We start from the raw sequence: 19,041 nt of genomic DNA, 5'->3' as shown, positions 1-19,041 counted from the left end.
TGGAACATCGCAAATCCACTCCTGCAGAAAGAAGGAAAGGTTGCCCCCTACTGATCCAAGACTGGATTTGGGGTGTCGGCCCCTTCATGTTGACAGAGTCAGAGGAAAGTTTCTTGGATTATTTACCCTTATTCCAAGGTTGAACAATCCAAGAACTTATGGAGGTCTAGTCAGTCTTGGAAGAGGAGGAAGATTACTTATGTCCCTTGAAGTTGTGAAGGGAACGAAAATTAGAATTCTGGCGAGCCTTAGGTCTATCCTACTTGTCCTGAGATAGAAAGGCTCCCTTTCCACCAGTAACTCTGGAAATGATCTCAGCCATACCAGGACTAAATAAAGTATTGCCCTTAAAGGGCAAAGACAGAAGCTTGGACGTTACATCCGCAGACCAAGATTTTAGCCACAGAGCTCTGCGAGCTAGAACAGCAAATCTAGAAATCATGGCCCCCAAACAAACTACGTGCATGCTGGCATCACAGATAAAGGTATTAGCCAGCATTATTGCCTGGATTCTATACTGGATCTCCTCTATGGTAGTCTCCTCTGAAATTAGATCGTACAAGGAGTCGCACCAATAAGAGGCTGCAACGGCAACAGTCGCAATACTAGCAACTGGCTGCAATTGTAGACCCTGATGAAGAAATATTTTTATTAAGTAAGCTTCCAGTTTCTTATCCATATAGGGTCCTTAAAGGAAGAACTATCCTCAAGAGGAATAGTGGTTCACATGGCTAGAGTGGATATAGCGTCCTCTACCTTAGGCCCAGTGCCCAACAGGTCACTCACAGAGTCAGCAACAGGAAACATCTTTTTAAAAACAGGACACAGTGAAAAAGGAACACCCTGCTTTTCCCATTCCTGAGCTATAATGCCAGACATGCGATCTGGAATAGGGAATACCTCCACAGATATAGGTTTGAGATCAAAAACTCTGTTAAGTTTATTAGCCCTCTTAGGAGTCTCGGCGACTGTAGTGTCTGAGTTTTCCAACGTAGCTAGAACCTCTTTCAAAAGTAAACGGAGGTGTTAAAGATTAAATCCGAGTCCGCTGTACTAGCAACAGCAGATTCAGAATCAGAGATCTCTCCCTCAGAAGCCACTGAGGGATGTTCCTACTCAGATAACTGAGACAGACTGTCTAACGCTGCGTTGGCGGAGTCAGAACTCTTAGTATTAGATATGTTCTTAGTTTTCCTCTCTCTTACCAGCAATAGGTAAGGCAGACAAAGCTGCAGAGACTGCAGAAGTCAGTTGCGCAGCAAAATCTCCTGGTAAATATACACCCCCAGGAACTGGTTGAGTGGAAGCACAGGGCACTGCTTGTGAAACTGCTAAAGCTTGGGACGTTTGAGGGGAAAGCTGAGGCATAGTACGAACAACATTAGCCTGAGAGACACAGGGCATTGAGAGGGTATCTTTATCCTTAGACAATAGCATCTTATTTAAACAAGTGAAGCCAAACTGCACAGAAGGAATAATCTGAGCCTCCAAGCAATATAAAGACTTGTCAAAGGACAATGCTAAATTTGTATAGGGATCCATAATGTTGTATATTGAATCCCAAAAGTAAATATCGCAAATATATTATTGCTTATACTTTCAAACCCAATAAATTTTAAACAAACTAAAAAATGTATCACCAGATTTCTACTAACACCAAAATTTTATAGCACCATTATAATCACTGAGATAATCACAGACTCTGCTAAAGATCCGCAAAAAGACTTGATTGTCAGTGTCTCCGGATCAGACTATCCTTGTAGCACACACGTAATCCGCTCCGCTATTCAAGCTGGCCAAAAATAAAAGCCATATGCAGAAGAGCGGGAGGCGGTCATGTGACCACAACAGAAATGTTTTATTTGCACCACAGAGAAAAAGGGTGTGAGTTACGCTGCGCTGTGGCTGAACATAAATAAAAACTTTAAACCCGCAGTTCACATAGAACGTAGCATGCATAACTGTTGCACAAAAAATACCCCACACAAAGGATGATAGGAGGACAAATAATAAATAGCCCTAGGGAAATACCACTCATTGCCAGCCTCATAATCAGTAACATGTATATACATCAGTTACTTTTAACCCCTTTAGCATATACAGTGCCCTGGCAGAGCGGCCCTTAAGTATATCTCCCCATAGAGAGATAATTCTGACCCATAATGAGTCCACTGAGGTATTATCCTCCATAGTGCTGAAACCTTCTCACCTAGAAGGGGAAGCACTTACCTGTGCATCCAGCTGCAGGGCTGGAAACCGCTTCTCAGGTATGACAGACTCAACCAACCTCTGACAGGGACCTGTAGAAAAGAAAAACAGAATAAACAACCCTGGCTTTCTATAGAGGGGTAACAAATGTTAGAAGGTATGCAAGGACTACCTCTCCATCTTCTAACTGATAAAAGCCACCATTACTCTTACTAAAGAGAATTACATGGACACAGCATAGCCCCAATCCCTCTACAAGGCAAATAATGACTGGGGGGTTATGGGAAGTGGGAGTGATACTTAACAGCTCTGCTGGGGTGTTCTTTGCCTCTTCCGGGTGGCCAGGAGTTGAAGTCTTACTAGTAATTAGAATTGATTTGTGGACTCTTCATGCCATTGGAAAGAAATAGCATTTTTTTAGTGCGCCCCCCCTTCCTTCTTTATTTTTTTCTTCTTACAAGCAGCACGTTGAGTCTAAGTGTAGTGACATTATTAACGACTATTCCTTTTCAAGTGGTCTTTCTGTAAATATGAATCTTTGCTATATCCCATACAACCCAGATGAACACCACTAGATTAATTTTCCATATCTGCAATAAGATGACCAGTGAATAAAACTCTGAAGTGAGCAATAACGCTTCATTGTTTCTGGTTATTCACTTTATCTTTTACTTTTGTACATTTGACAATGTAATACCTATATAGTAATCTTGTCAGGTATTTAAAAAAAAAAAAAAAAAAAATTATATCTGAACCCTTTAACTTTATTTTTATTTTTTTTTATTATTTTTTTTAACAAACTTTGGGTTTCTCACTGAAATTTTTTACATACTGCTCGTGCAAACATGGCACAAATGATTGTAAAAGCTTCTCTGGGATCCCCTTTGTTCAGAAACAGCAGACATGTATGCCTTTGCCATTGTTTTTTGGTTATTAGAAGGCCGCTAACCACACTATTATTCCCAGCAGTGATGGTTTAATCAGGGAGCTTGTAAGGTTAATTTTTGCTGCAGTGTAGAGATTCCCCTCACATCTAAGACCCCCCACCCCCTGATCCCTACCTGGTCCCTCCTAAACAGCTCTTACAGACTGTGACACACAGTGTCACCATCTGTAAACATCAGGCATCTGCCTTCATATGGAACCGAAGCATTGATCGTGCTCCCGTTCCTGAGCTCCAGGCATCTGCCTGCATATGGAACTCCAGCTCTCCGCTGTAACTTCACAGCTGAGACTGTTAGAGCTTCCTGCAGCTTGGACACTAATATAAATATATATATATATATATATATACACACACATATACACACGTCATGTGGTACTATGAGCTTCATACCACATGATGTATATACAGACGTCCAAAGTGTCAATTTGGTATAACAAATAGTCCACTTGTACTTCTTCAGTTTTCTCTTCTTTTGACATACTGTAAACATTTTGCAAGAACCAGATTAATGGTTTACCATTTATTGTATTCCTATCTGTACAATAAAACGTCTGCGTTATATCCTTTGAGGCATTAAAGCTTCTAACAATCTTGGAAAAATATTCTAGCAGAGGGTTAATTCTAACATAGCATCAAGAAGCAAATGTAAATCTCAAGGCAAGGCAATGTAAAACAGTGTTTCTCAAATGCGGTCCTCAAGTACCCCCAACAGGCCAGGTTTTCATAAAGTTCAGCTATAATGAAAACCTGGCCTGATGGGGGTACTTGAGGACTGCGGTTGTGAAACAATAGTGTAAAAGAATGCTTTGAAGTTCTTTCAGAAGTTAGAAGCTTTTTCAGAACCTATCTCCCCCTTACCACCTTAAAGGTACTTCAGAACCCTCATAATATTTCCTCTTTTGAGAGTGGTTGTATGCCTCTCTTATTTGTAGGCGATTATAAGGGAGAACCAAGGGAGATAAAGTTTTTTGTTTTTTTTGTAATTTCAAGTCATCTTGTACATGGTGCAGAAAATGAGGAAGAATTAAAAAGGGACATAAAACAGGTTGAGACCTGTGCATATCCTAAAAGGGCTAATTAACTAAAAATAGTTTGCATACAAATTTGTTTAAAAATTGCTGGCAAGTATTTTAAAATAATTTTCAAAAATAAGTAAAAATTAATTACATAGCTAAGCTGCCTTGAGCAATCTACACCACGCACCTTATCAGTGTTTAGACACAGGCATTGTATTTCAACTGAGTTCACAGCTTCTAGGCATGCTCCAGCAGATAATCCCTATGCACTTTTGCATTCTACCAAAACATCAATAGATATAGATACAGCCATAGAAGGAATTGTGTGGGAGGAGTTAGAGCTTTACAATTCAGAAACTAAAAAGAAAGGGTTAATGACGAGGCACTGCAGTATAAATGTGCAGGTAAAGAAATTAAAGCACATATATTTTGTCTCTATCCTAACTTTTTTTTATGTCCCTTTAAATATAAAACCATAAAATATTAGATGCATTTTAAAACTACATAAACATCTAATTTCAGAGAGACCACCACATTTATATTTACTCATAAGGATCTGTGAGCCTGATCTCAAAAAGAAAATTTATGCTTGCCTGATCAATTTTTTTATTTTATTTTTTTTTACACACACGATGAGTCCACGGATCTTCTTAATTACTAATGGGATATTCACCTCCTGGTCAGCAGGAGGAGGCAAAGAGCACCACAGCAGAGCTTTTAAATAGCTCCTCCCTTCCCTCCCACTCCAGTCATTCGACCGAGGTTAGGAAGAGAAAGGAAAAGCCAAGGTGCAGAGGTGTCTGAAGTATACAACAACCCATAACCTGTCTATCAAAAACAGGGCGGAACGTGGACTCATCGTGTCAAAAAAGAAATACATTCATCAGGTAAGCATAAGTTTTCTTTTTTAAGACTTAATCTTAATTAATTACTAATGGGATTCAATACCCAAGCTAGAGTACACAGATGATACGGGAGGGACAAGAGAGGGAACTTAAACGGAAGGCACCACTGCTTGAAGAACCTTTCTCCCAAAAACAGCCTCAGCCGAGGCAAAAGTATCAAATTTGTAAAACTTTGAAAAAGTGTGAAGAGAAGACCAAGTTGTAGCCTTGCAAATCTGTTCCACAGAAGCTTCATATTTGAATGAAGCAACAGCCCTCGTGGAAAAAAAACCGTAACTCTCAGGAAGTTGCTGTCCAGCAGTTTCGTATGCAAAACGTATTATACTCTTCAGCCAAAAGAAAGAGAAGTAGCCGTAGCTTTCAGTCCCTTGCGTTACCCTGAGAAAAAAAAAAAAAAACTAAAAAGACTGACAAAGTCCTTAGTCGCCTGCAGGCAAAACTTTAAAGCACGGACCACGTCCAAATTGTGCAAAAGTAATTCCTTCCTAGAAGAAGATTCAGGACACAAAGAAGGCATAACAATCTCCTGATTAATGTTCCTATCAGAAACAACCTTACGCTAATCCTAATTTGGTACGGAAAACAACATTATCTGCATGGAAAAATAAGATAAGGAAAAATAAGATAAGGAAAAATAAGATAAGGAAAAATAAGATAAGGAAACTCATATCTAAGGAATGCATAGGCTCAAACAGAGCCCCTTGAAGAAAATTAAGACTCCATGGAGGAGTAACTGGTATGAACACAGGCCTGAGCCTGACCAAAATCTGACAAAAGGATTGAACATCTGGGACATCCGCCAGACGTTTGTAACAAAATAGATAAGGCCGAGATTTGACCCTTTAGGGTCATTCTAGTCATGTAAAAAACAAACAAAAAAACTCCTTTGTTGTTTCATGCTACAAGTGATATATAGGAGTTATAGCCAACAAAAATGGAAAGTTTCTACATACTCAAAGAAGTTCCCCACCAACTAGTACCGAAATTACTAGTTATTTAGCAAAACTGAATAATAGACCTTGTTTTCTCTTTGTTCAAATTATTTAGTCTATATAGAAATGCTTAGAAAACATAAAACTAGCTAAAAAGGTTTAAAGTGATTGTAAACTTTAATGAATTGAAGCCCAGTATAAAAAAAAAAAAAAACAATCTAAAAAAACAGAATTTATATCTTACCTGATAAATTCCTTTCTCCTACGGTGTGTCCGGTCCACAGCTTCATCCTTACTTGTGGGAAATATTCTCTTCCCTAACAGGAAATGGCAAAGAGGCACACAGCAAAAGCTATCCATATAGCCCCTCCTCTGGCCCCGCCCCCCAGTCATTCGACCGACGGTTAGGAGAAAAAGGAGAAACTATAGGGTGCCGTGGTGACTGTATTGTATAGAGAATTTTTTTTTTAAGCCTGACAAAAACAGCCAGGGCGGGCCGTGGACCGGACACACCGTAGGAGAAAGGAATTTATCAGGTAAGATATAAATTCTGTTTTCTCCTACATAGGTGTGTCTGGTCCACGGCTTCATCCTTACTTGTCAATGGTATACACAAAGAGGAACTCCAGCACTCCAGTATTAGAAAAAGGCAATTTTATTAAGCAACGTTTCGGGGTCACAGCCCCTTCCTCATGCTATCAGAAAGCATGAGGAAGGGGCTGTGACCCCGAAACGTTGCTTAATAAAATTGCCTTTTTCTAATACTGGAGTGCTGGAGTTCCTCTTTGTGTATACCATTGACAGATTATTGGGGGGCTGTGGCAGTGCCCCTGGTCTCCTGTGCACCCGGACCTCTGTGCTGTGCTCACTCTTGGACTGTGTCATCCTTACTTGTGGGAACCAATACCAAAGCTTTAGGACACAGATGAAGGGAGGGAACAAGTCAGGCAACCTAAACGGAAGGCACCACGGCTTGCAAAACCTCTCTCCCAAAAACAGCTTCCGAAGAAGCAAAAGTATCGAACTTGTAACATTTTGTAAAAGTGTGCAGTGAAGACCAAGTCGCTGCCTTACAGATCTGATCAACAGAAGCCTCGTTCTTGAAGGCCCATGTGGAAGCCACAGCCCTAGTAGAGTGAGCTGTAATTCGTTCAGGAGGCTGCCGTCCGGCAGTCTCATAAGCCAATCGGATGATGTTTTTCAGCCAAAAGGAGAGGTAGCAGTAGCTTTCTGCCCTCTCCTCTTACCAGAATAAATGACAAACAAGGAAGAAGTCTGTCTAAAATCTTTAGTTGCTTCTAAGTAGAATTTTAAAGCACGGACCACATCTAGGTTGTGTAACAAACGTTCCTTCTTTGAAGCCGGATTCGGACACAGGGAAGGAACAACAATTTCCTGGTTAATATTACTGTTGGAAACCACCTTTGGAAGAAAACCAGGCTTGGTACGTAAAACTACCTTATCTGTATGGAACACCAGATAGGGAGAAGTACACTGCAAAGCAGACAATTCAGAAACTCTTCTAGCAGAAGAAATGGCAACCAAAAACAGAACTTTCCAAGATAGTAACTTAATATCTATGGAATGTAAAGGTTCAAACGGAACCCCTTGAAGAACTGAAAGAACTAAGTTTAGACTCCATGGTGGAGTCATGGGTCTGTAGACAGGCTTGATTCTAACTAACGCCTGTACAAACACCTGTACATCTGGCACGGCTGCCAGTCGTTTGTGCAACAAAACAGACAGAGCAGAGATCTGTCCTTTTAACAAGATAGCTGACAAACCTTTATCCAAACCCTTGGAGAAAGGAAAGTATTCTCGGAATTTTGATTTTTTTCCAAGAAAATCCTTTGGAATCGCACCAACGGATATATTTTTGCCATATCTTATGGTAAATTTTTCTAGTCACCGGTTTTCTAGCTTGAACCAGAGTATCTATTACCGAATCTGAAAACCCACGCTTAGATAGAATCAAGCGTTCAATTTCCAAGCAGTCAGTTGCAGAGAGACTAGATTTGGATGTCTGAATGGACCATGTACTAGAAGATTGTGTCTCAAAGGTAGCTTCCATGGTGGAACCAATGACATATTCACCAGGTCTGCATACCAAGTCCTGCGTGGCCATGCAGGAGCTATTAGAATCACCGAGGCCTTCTCCTGTTTGATCCTGGCTACAAGCCTGGGAAGAAGGGGAAACGGTGGAAACACATAAGCCAGATTGAACGACCAGGGCGCCACTAATGCATCCACCAGTGCCGCCTTGGGATCTCTGGATCTGGACCCGTAGTGAGGAACCTTGAAGTTCTGACGAGACGCCATCAGATCCATCTCCGGAATGCCCCATAGTTGAGTTAACTGGGCAAAGACATCCGGGTGAAGCTCCCACTCCCCCGGATGGAAAGTCTGACGACTCAGATAATCCGCCTCCCAGTTGTCTACTCCTGGGATGTGAATTGCAGAAAGATGGCAGGAGTGATCCTCCGCCCATTTGATGATCTTGGAGACCTCTTTCATCACTAAGGAACTCTTTGTTCCCCCCTGATGATTGATGTACGCTACGGTCGTCATGTTGTCTGACTGAAACCTTATGAACCTGGCCTTCGCTAGTTGAGGCCAAGCCAGGAGCGCATTGAATATCGCTCCCAGTTCCAAAATGTTTATCGGGAGAAGAGACTCTTCCCGAGACCATAGACCCTGAGCTTTCAGAGAGTCCCAGCCGGCGCCCCAGCCCAAGAGGCTGACGTCGGTCGTGACAATGACCCACTCCGGTCTGCGGAAACTCATTCCCTGAGACAGGTGATCCTGAGTCAACCACCAAAGGAGTGAGTCCCTGGTTACCTGGTCTACTTGAATTTGGGGAGACAAGTCTGCATAATCCCCATTCCACTGTTTGAGTATGCACAGCTGCAATGGTCTTAAATGAATTCGAGCAAAAGGGACCACGTCCATTGCTGCAACCATTAGCCCTATTACTTCCATGCACTGAGCTATGGAAGGCTGAGGAATAGAATGAAGAACTCGACAAGTTTTTAGAAGTTTTAACTTTCTGACCTCTGTCAGGAAAATCTTCATTTCCACAGAATCTATTATTGTTCCCACAAAGGGAACCCTTGTGGACGGGGACAGTGAACTTTTTTCTATGTTCACCTTCCACCCGTGAGATCTGAGAAAGGCTAAAACAATGTCTGTATGAGCCCTTGCTTTGGAAAGAGACGCTTGAATTAGAATGTCGTCTAGGTAAGGTGCTACAGCAATGCCCCTCGGCCTTAGGACCGCTAGAAGGGACCCTAGCACCTTTGTGAAAATTCTGGGAGCGGTGGCTAAATCGAATGGAAGAGCCACGAACTGGTAATGTTTGTCCAGAAAGGCGAACCTCAGGAACCGATGATGAGTTTTGTGGATAGGGATATGTAGACACGCATCCTTTAAGTCCACGGTAGTCAAATATTGACCCTCCTGGATCGTTGATCGTCCGAATGGTTTCCATTTTGAAAGACGGAACTCGGAGGAATTTGTTTAGAATCTTTAAATCCAGAATTGGCCTGAAAGTTCCCTCTTTTTTGGGAACTACAAATAGGTTCGAGTAAAAACCTAGACCTTGTTCCGCTGTTGGAACTGGGTTTATCACTCCCATCTTTAATAGGTCTCCTACGCAATGTAAGAATGCCTGTTTCTTTATCTGGTCTGAAGATAAGCGAGACATGTGGAACCTTCCCCTTGGAGGAATTTCCTTGAACTCTAGAAGATATCCCTGGGAGACTATTTCTAGTGCCCAGGGATCCGGAACATCTCTCGCCCAAGCCTGAGCAAAGAGAGATAATCTGCCCCCTACTAGATCCGGTCCTGGATCGGGGGCCACCCCTTCATGCTGTCTTCGTGGCAGCAGTAGGCTTTTTGGCCTGTTTACCCTTGTTCCAGCCTTGCACAGGTTTCCATGCAGGTTTGGGCTGGGCAGCGTTACCCTCTTGTCTAGAGGCTGCAGAGTTAGAGGCCGGTCCGTTCCTGAAATTGCGAAAGGAACGAAAATTAGACTTGTTCTTAGCCTTGAAAGGCCTATCTTGTGGGAGGGCATGGCCCTTTCCCCCGGTGATGTCTAAAATAATCTCCTTCAATTCCGGCCCAAAAAGAGTCTTACCTTTGAAAGGAATATTAAGTAATTTAGTCTTGGACGACACATCTGCCAACCAGGATTTTAGCCAAAGCGCCCTGCGCGCCATTATAGCAAAACCTGAGTTTTTCGCCGCTAATTTTGTTATTTGAAAAGCGGCATCCAATATAAAGGAATTAGCTAACTTAAGTGCGTGAATTCTGTCCATGACTTCATCATATGAAGTCTCCTTCTGGAGCGAGCTTTCTAATTCCTCAAACCAAAAAGACGCCGCTGAGGTGACAGTAATAATGCACGCAGTTGGTTGAAGAAGGAAACCTCGCTGAACAAAAATCTTTTTAAGCAATCCTTCCAATTTTTTATCCATAGGATCTTTGAAAGCGCAACTGTCCTCTATAGGAATAGTGGTGCGCTTTGCTAACGTTGAAACTGCCCCCTCTACCTTAGGGACCATCTGCCATGCGTCCCTTCTGGGGTCTACAATGGGGAACATTTTCTTAAATATAGGAGGTGGGACAAACGGTATACCCGGCTTCTCCCACTCATTCACTATGTCTGCTACCCTCTTGGGTATCGGAAAAGCATCAGCGTGCACTGGGACCTCTAAGAATTTGTCCAATTTGCACAACTTCTCTGGGATTACCATAGAATCACAATCATCAAGAGTAGCTAGTACCTCCTTAAGTAGGGCGCGGAGATGTTCTAGCTTAAATTTAAACGCCACTATATCAGGTTCTGCCTGTTGAGAAATTTTTCCTGAGTCAGAAATTTCTCCCTCAGACAGCCCCTCCCTCACTGCCAATTCCGATTGATGTGAGGGTAAAACAGATAAGGTATCGTCAGCGTCTACTTGTTCATCCTTTTCTGTATTTAAAACTGAACAATCACGCTTTCTCTGAAATGCTGGCAGTTTGGATAAAAGATTTGCTATAGAATTATCCACTACTGCTGTTAATTGCTGCATAGTAACAAGCATTGGCGCGCTAGATGTACTAGGTGTCGCCTGCGCGGGCAAAACTGGTGTAGACACAGAAGGAGAGGATGTAGAACTATCCCCACTACCTTCATTAGAAGAATCATCTTGGGCAATTTTATTGAATGCGACAGTATTGTCCTTACTTTGTTTGGACGCCATGGCACAATTATCACATACACTTAAAGGGGGGACCACCTTGGCCTCTATACACACAGAACATAAGCTATCTGATGGCACAGACATGTTAGGCAGGCTATTAATGCAATAAAAAACGATTTTAAACAAAACCGTTACTGTCTCTTTAAATAATAAAATGACACACTTTATTTCTGAATGTTCAAAAACTATGAAGGCAATATCCGATCTTTATAAAATTTATACCCCAGTGTCTTAATGCTTTGAAAGTATTGCAAACCAAAAATGGAGTCTCTAGACCCTTAAATAAGCAAACCGGCTAATTGTTCGATTTAACCGGTTTTACACACTACAGTCCCTGCTACAGTCTTTGCTGCAGATTTTACCTTCCTTAGGGGTTATTCACCACAGAAATAAGCCTTCCGGAGTCTGTTCCTTAGCCACAGGACCCTCTCACATGAAGCTGCATGCACTGCCTTTGAAATTAACTGCGCAACTGAGGCGCGAAAATGAGGCCTCCTCCCTCTGCATACTAGAGTGAAGGGGCCTTCCTGACTAGATTAGGCGTCTAAACCAATGCCAGATATAATTAAAACGTTCCCCAAAGTGTATATATGTTCACAAAACATTTGAAATGCCATAAAAATGTGATATAAATCAATCGATTTGGCCCACAACAGTGTCTACCAGTACAAAGCCCAAAAAGATAAGCCTGTAATCTGTTACTCAGTCTAAGAAAATGGCTTACCGGTCCCCTGAGGGAAAAATGACAGTCTTCTAGCATTACCATGTGTTGTTAGAAAAGAGACTGGTCATACCTGGGGCACTCTTTACCATCCCCGTGGAGATGCTACTTGTTCAGAGCGGCAAAGAGAATGACTGGGGGGCGGGGCCAGAGGAGGGGCTATACGGACAGCTTTTGCTGTGTGCCTCTTTGCCATTTCCTGTTAGGGAAGAGAATATTTCCCACAAGTAAGGATGAAGCCGTGGACCGGACACACCTATGTAGGAGAAACAGGGGCTTTAATTCATTTAAAGTTTACAAAAAGACGCTTATTTTTTAAAATACTTACCATTGAGTTATGGTAAACATAATGCCGATCGTCCGCCTGCATCTCCTGCTTTCTTTAGCAGATCGATGACTATTCTGGCTTCCTCCAATCGTTGCATGTCCCCATTGGCGTCCAGCTCATGGGGTATGCGATTGGAGGAAGCCAGATTCGTGTAGTCACTGGCTCCCAGAATTTTATCCCTGGCTCCTAACTTTTGGGGTTATTCTTCATATATATATAAAACAATACCACTGTTTGGCACCTAAATATTCTTACTGGCTCCTAAACTTTAAAACGATTTGTATATACAATTCCTCTGAAACCACAATCTGAACCTTCAAGCTGTTAAACTGATAAATGTTTTTTGCACTTTAATTTACAATTAAATCAAAGTTCATTTTTCAATGTACCTACCATTATTTCCTCGGATAAATGCATCTCCGTATTTGTTCTTCAGCTGCCCGTTGACATATTCTTCAGTCTGTTCCAAAGCAATATTCATGTAGCCATCCAAACATGCCAGCACACCTAATGATACATACAATAGGTAATACACATGCAAATTGCACATAGCCATGTTAAATAATTGTCATTTGCACTTACAGGTTAGAAGATTGAACATTCTGACTACACTTTATTTCAGACTTTAAAGGCTAGAGTGGTACCCAACCAGCCAACAATCTTGGGAACGTGGAAATTTGGGATTTTACAAAAGATGACGAAAGATAGACACTTTAAAAAGGGTAATAAAGCACCATGTAATTAAAGGGACAGTCTACTCCAGAATTGTTATTGTTTAATATAAATAATCCCTTAATTATTTATATTGCATAATAACAATGTTAGATGTATATACTTTTCACCCCTTTGATTACCTTGTATCTAAGCATCTGCAGACTGCCCCCTTATATGAGTTCTTTTAACACTTACATTTTAGCTAATCAGTGCTGACCCATAAATAACTACATGGGAGTGAGCACAACATTATCTATATGGCACAAATGAAAAAGCACTGTCTAGCTTCAAAACTGTCAAAATGCACCGAGATAAGAGGCAGCATTCAGGGGCTTAGAAATTAGTATATGAGCCTACCTAGGTTTAGCTTTCAACAAATAATACCAAGAGAACAAAGCAAATTTGATGACAAAAGTAAAATTGGATAGTTGTTTAAAATTGCATGCCCTATCTGAATCATGAAAGTTTATTTTTGACTAGACTGCTGGTTTCGGTTTTCTTGTCATAGAACATACAGTATAAGCCAAGTCTGTGCATTTTCAAAAAAGAGTAAAAGGTTGTTTGTTGCAATTTCTTTTTGATGGTCTACCTCCCCCCACAACTTGCCTTATCTGAAGGAGCAAATCCAGACTGAAATAGACAAGGCAAGTTACTGCCATTTTGTTAACAAAGGATGCATTGTTTTGCAATTCCATAAGTTGTCATCTTTGCTGAGGCCAATTAGAGACACCGGTATAACTGGTTTTTGAAGTAAGTCTAGAATGTACACACACAATTTTCAGAGTTAAATGGCCATAGTATAAAAAAAAAAAAAAAAAAAATGGCACTCTCTAAACCGCTAAAGCATGTAATTTTAAGACTATCAACCCAATACTGGGTTAAACACACAGTAGAAGTACCACTCAGGACTTGCAGATCACTGCTGGTCCACAGCAAGAAACACCACTGATCCAATCAGCAGCAGTAGATGCATGACTCAGATGTGGAACTAGAGCTGCTGATTGGATCAGTGTCCAGTACTTCCTGTCACAGCTTGATGTCCAATTTTCTAGGGCACTGGTTTTCAAACATGTCCTCAAACCTCCCTAACAGGACAGGTTTTCAGGATTACCTTGGATGAGAGCAGGTAAAATAACCATGTTTATTAATCAGCTGATTATTTTAACTGTGCTCCAGTTCAGATATCCACAAAATGTGGCCTGAGGACAGGTTTGAAAACCAGTGTTCTAGAGCAACATGAGCTGGATTACTGCTCAGCAAATGCTAGAGAAACATTAAGTCATTTTCTTAGCCATGCTTAAAAAAAGGCAGTATACAACAACAAGTTCTCAGCATGTCGGCGCTTCTTTATGCCACCATAATCGGTAGCTACACTACGATTTTTCAAGTTCTCATTCAGCAAAAAAAAAACAAAAAAAAAAAAAACAGAATTTATGCTTACCTGATAAATTACTTTCTCTTGCGGTGTATCCAAGTCCACGCTTCATCCTTTACTTGTGGGATATTCTCATTCCCTACAGGAAGTGGCAAAGAGAGCACACAGCAGAGCTGTCCATATAGCTCCCCCTCTAGCTCCTCCCCCCAGTCATTCGACCGAAGGTTAGGAGAAACCATAGGGTGCAGTGGTGACTGTAGTTTAAAAAAAAAAAAAATTATATACCTGACTTAAATGCCAGGGCGGGCCATGGACTGGATACACCGCAAGAGAAAGTAATTTATCAGGTAAGCATAAATTCTGTTTTCTCTTGCAAGGTGTATCCAGTCCACGGCTTCATCCTTTACTTGTGGCATACCAATACCAAAGCTTTAGGACACGGATGAAGGGAGGGAACAAGACAGGTACCTTAAACGGAAGGCACCACTGCTTGCAAAACCTCTCTCCCAAAAATAGCCTCCGAAGAAACAAAAGTATCGAATTTGTAAAATTTGGCAAAAGTATGCAGTGAAGACCAAGTCGCTGCCTTACAAATCTGTTCAACAGAAGCCTCATTCTTGAAAGCCCATGTGGAAGCCACAGCTCTGGTAGAATGAGCAGTAATTCGTTCAGGAGGCTGCTGGCCAGCATTCTCGTAAGCCAACCTGATGATGCTTTTCAGCCAGAAGGAAAGAGAGGTAGCAGTCACTTTCTGACCTCTCCTCTTACCAGAATAAATGACAAATAAGGATGATGTTTGTCTGAAGTCTTTAGTTGCTTGTAAATAGAATTTTAAAGCACGAACCACATCAAGATTGTGTAGCAGGCGTTCCTTCTTAGAAGATGGGTTAGGACACAGAGAAGGAACTATTATTTCCTGGTTAATATTCTTGTTAGAAACAACCTTAGGAAGAAAACCAGGTTTGGTACGCAAAACAACCTTATCTGCATGAAACACCAGGTAAGGTGAATCACACTGTAAAGCAGACAATTTTGAAACTCTTCGAGCAGAAGATATAGCTACCAAAAACAGAACTTTCCAAGATAATAACTTAATATCTATGGAATGCAAATGTTCAAACAGAACCCCTTGAAGAACTCAAAGAACTAAATTAAGACTCCATGGTGGAGCCACAGGTTTATAAACAGGCTTGATTCTGACCAGAGCCTGAGCAAACGCTTGAACGTCTGGTACCTCTGCCAGACGCTTGTGTAAGAGAATAGACAGAGCAGATATCTGTCCCTTTAAGGAACTAGCTGACAATCCTTTCTCCAATCCTTCTTGGAGAAAAGACAATATCCTGGGAATCCTAATCTTACTCCATGAGTAACCCTTGGATTCACACCAACAAAGATATTTCCACCATATCTTATGGTAGATTTTCCTAGTGACAGGCTTTCTAGCCTGAATCAGAGTATCTATAACTGACTCAGAGAAACCACGCTTTGATAGAATTAAGCTTTCAATCTCCAAGCAGTCAGACGCAGAGAAACTAGATTTGGATGCTTGAATGGACCCTGTATTAGAAGATCCTGCCTCATTGGCAGTGTCCATGGTGGAACAGATGACATGTCCACTAGGTCTGCATACCATGTCCTGCGTGGCCACGCAGGAGCTATCAGAATCACTGAAGCCTTCTCCTGCTTGATTCTGGCGACCAGACGAGGGAGAAGAGGAAACGGTGGAAAGACATAAGCCAGATTGAAGGACCAAGGCGCTGCTAGAGCATCTATCAATACCGCCTTGGGGTCCCTGGACCTGGATCCGTAGAGAGGAAGTTTGGTGTTCTGACGGGACGCCATCAGATCCAATTCTGGAGTGCCCCATAGCTGAGTCAGCTGAACAAAAACCTCCGGGTGGAGTTCCCACTCCCCCGGGTGAAAAGTCTGACGACTTAGAAAATCCGCTTCCCAGTTGTCCACTCCTGGGATGTGAATTGCTGAGAGATGGCAGGAGTGATCCTCCGCCCACCTGATTATTTTGGTGACTTCCTTCATCGCTAAGGAACTCTTCGTTCCCCCCTGATGATTGATGTAAGCTACAGTTGTGATGTTGTCCGACTGGAATCTGATGAATTTGGCCGCAGCTAGTTAAGGCCATGCCTGAAGCGCATTGAATATCGCTCTCAGTTCCAAAATGTTTATTGGAAGAAGAGATTCTTCCCGAGACCATAAGCCCTGAGCAGTCAGGGAAGCCCAGACTGCACCCCAGCCTAACAGACTGGCATCGGTCGTTACAATGATCCATTCTGGTCTGCGGAAACATGTTCCCTGAGACAGATGATCCTGAGACAACCACCAGAGAAGAGAGCCTCTGGTCCTCTGGTCCAATTGTATCTGAGGAGACAAGTCTGCGCAATCCCCATTCCACTGTTTGAGCATGCACAGTTGCAGTGGTCTGAGATGTATTCGAGCAAAAGGGACTACGTCCATTGCCGCTACCATTAATCCGATTGCCTCCATGCACTGAGCTACAGATGGCTTAGGAGTGGAGTGGAGTGAAGTACTCAGCAAGTAGCTAAAAGCTTTAACTTTCTGACCTCCGTCAGAAATATCTTCATTTCTACCGAATCTATTAGTGTTCCCAGGAAGGGAACCCTTGTGAACAGGGACAGAGAACTCTTTTCGATGTTCACCTTCCACCCGTGAGACCTTAGAAAGGCCAGTACAATCTCTGTGTGAGCCTTGGCTCTGGGAAAAGACGACGCCTGAATTAGGATGTCGTCTAGATAAGGCGCTACTGCTATGCCCCGCGGTCTTAGCACCGCCAGAAGGGAACCTAACACCTTTGTGAAAATTCTGGGAGCAGTGGCCAAACCGAAAGGAAGAGCCACGAACTGGTAATGCTTGTCCAGAAAAGCGAACCTGAGAAACTGGTGATCTTCGTGGATAGGGATATGTAGGTACGCATCCTTTAAATCCACGGTAGTCATATATTGACCTTCCTGGATCATTGGTAAGATTGTTCGAATTGTCTCCATCTTGAATGATGGGACTCTGAGGAATTTGTTTAGAATTTTTAGATCCAGGATTGGTCTGAAAGTTCCCTCTTTTTTGGGAACCACAAACAGGTTTGAGTAAAAGCCCGTTCCTTGTTCTGCAATTGGAACTGGACATATCACTCCCATCGTGAGTAGATCGTTTACACAGCGTAAGAACGCCTCATTCTTTGTCTGGTCTGAAGACAGACGAGAAATGTGAAACCTTCCCCTTGGAGGGGAGTCCATGAATTCTAGAAGATATCCCTGGGTAACAATCTCTACTGCCCAGGGATAGTGAACATCTCTTGCCCAAGCCTGAGCGAAGAGAGAGAGTCTGCCCCCTACCAGATCCGGATCTACCCCTTCATGCTGTCTTGGTAGCAGCTACAGGCTTTTTGGCCTGTTTACCCGTGTTCCAGCCCTGGTAAGGCTTCCAGGTTGCCTTGGGCTGTGAAGCGTTACCCTCTTGCTTTGCAGCTGTAGAGGCTGAAGCCGGACCGCTCCTGAAGTTACGAAAGGAATGAAAATTAGCTTTGTTTCTAGCCTTAAAGGGCTTGTCCTGAGGGAGAGCATGGCCCTTTCCCCCGGTGATTTCTGAAATAATCTCTTTCAATTCTGGCCCGAAAAGGGTCTTCCCCTTGAAAGGGATATTTCATAATTTAGATTTTGACGACACATCGGCCGACCACGACTTGAGCCAAAGCGCTCTGCGCGCCATAATGGCGAAACCTGAATTTTTTGCCGCTAACTTAGCTAATTGCAAGGCGGCATCTGTGATAAAAGAATTAGCCAGCTTTAGAGCCTTAATTCTATCCATAATTTCGTCATATGAGGTCTCCGTCTGGAGCGACTCCTCCAGCGTCTCAAACCAGAAAGCCGCTGCAGTAGTTACAGGAATAATGCAGGCAATAGGTTGGAGAAGGAAACCTTGTTGAACAAAAATTTTCTTAAGTAGACCTTCTAACTTTTTATCCATAGGATCTTTAAAAGCACAACTGTCTTCAATTGGTATGGTTGTGCGCTTAGCAAGTGTAGAAACAGCCCCTTCTATCTTAGGGACCGTCTGCCAAGAGTCCCGCCTGGGGTCAGTTATGGGGAACATTTTCTTAAAAATAGGGGGGGGGGGGGGAAACAAAAGGGACACCTGGTCTATCCCACTCCCTAGTAACAATATCCGCAACCCTTTTAGGGATCGGAAACGCATCAGTGTATACAGGGACCTCTAGGTACTTGTCCATTTTACACAATTTCTCTGGGACCACCATAGGGTTACAATCATCCAGAGTGGCTAATACCTCCCTGAGCAATACGCGGAGGTGTTCCAGTTTAAATTTGAACGCTAATGAATCTGATTCTGCCCGCTGAGAAACCTTTCCTGAGTCAGAAATTTCTCCTTCAGACATCAAATACCTCACCGCCACTTCAGAGTGTTGTGAGGGTACATCAGATAAACCTCCCAAAGCTTCTGACTGCTCATAATCTGTTATTAAAACAGAGCTATCACGCTTTGCAGGAAAAACTGGCAGTTTGGATAGAAATGTTGCAAGGGAATTATCAATGACTGTCGCTAATTGTTGTAATGTAATAGGGGCCAATGCACTAGAGGTACTAGGCATCCCTAGCGCGGGCGTAA

The 19,041-nt window shown here is 42.4% G+C and overlaps 1 protein-coding gene across 3 annotated transcripts in view; it reads right to left on the bottom strand.

The window, feature by feature from the left end:
- The window catches only part of LSM6 (LSM6 homolog, U6 small nuclear RNA and mRNA degradation associated), a 77,578-nt gene that overhangs the window by 20,917 nt on the left and 37,620 nt on the right, over window positions 1-19,041 (bottom strand). For all 3 annotated transcript variants that reach the window (XM_053703712.1, XM_053703711.1, XM_053703713.1), the window contains one exon: window positions 12,693-12,806. In XM_053703712.1, coding sequence (XP_053559687.1) covers window positions 12,693-12,806 — 114 coding nt within the window. The remainder of the gene's footprint in view (window positions 1-12,692; window positions 12,807-19,041) is intronic.

This window comes from Bombina bombina, chromosome 2 (genome assembly GCF_027579735.1).
Source record: "Bombina bombina isolate aBomBom1 chromosome 2, aBomBom1.pri, whole genome shotgun sequence".
NCBI classification, from domain to species: Eukaryota; Metazoa; Chordata; class Amphibia; order Anura; family Bombinatoridae; genus Bombina; species Bombina bombina.
Note: the sequence above shows the minus strand (reverse complement) of the source record. Positions and strands in the feature narration are given on the sequence as shown.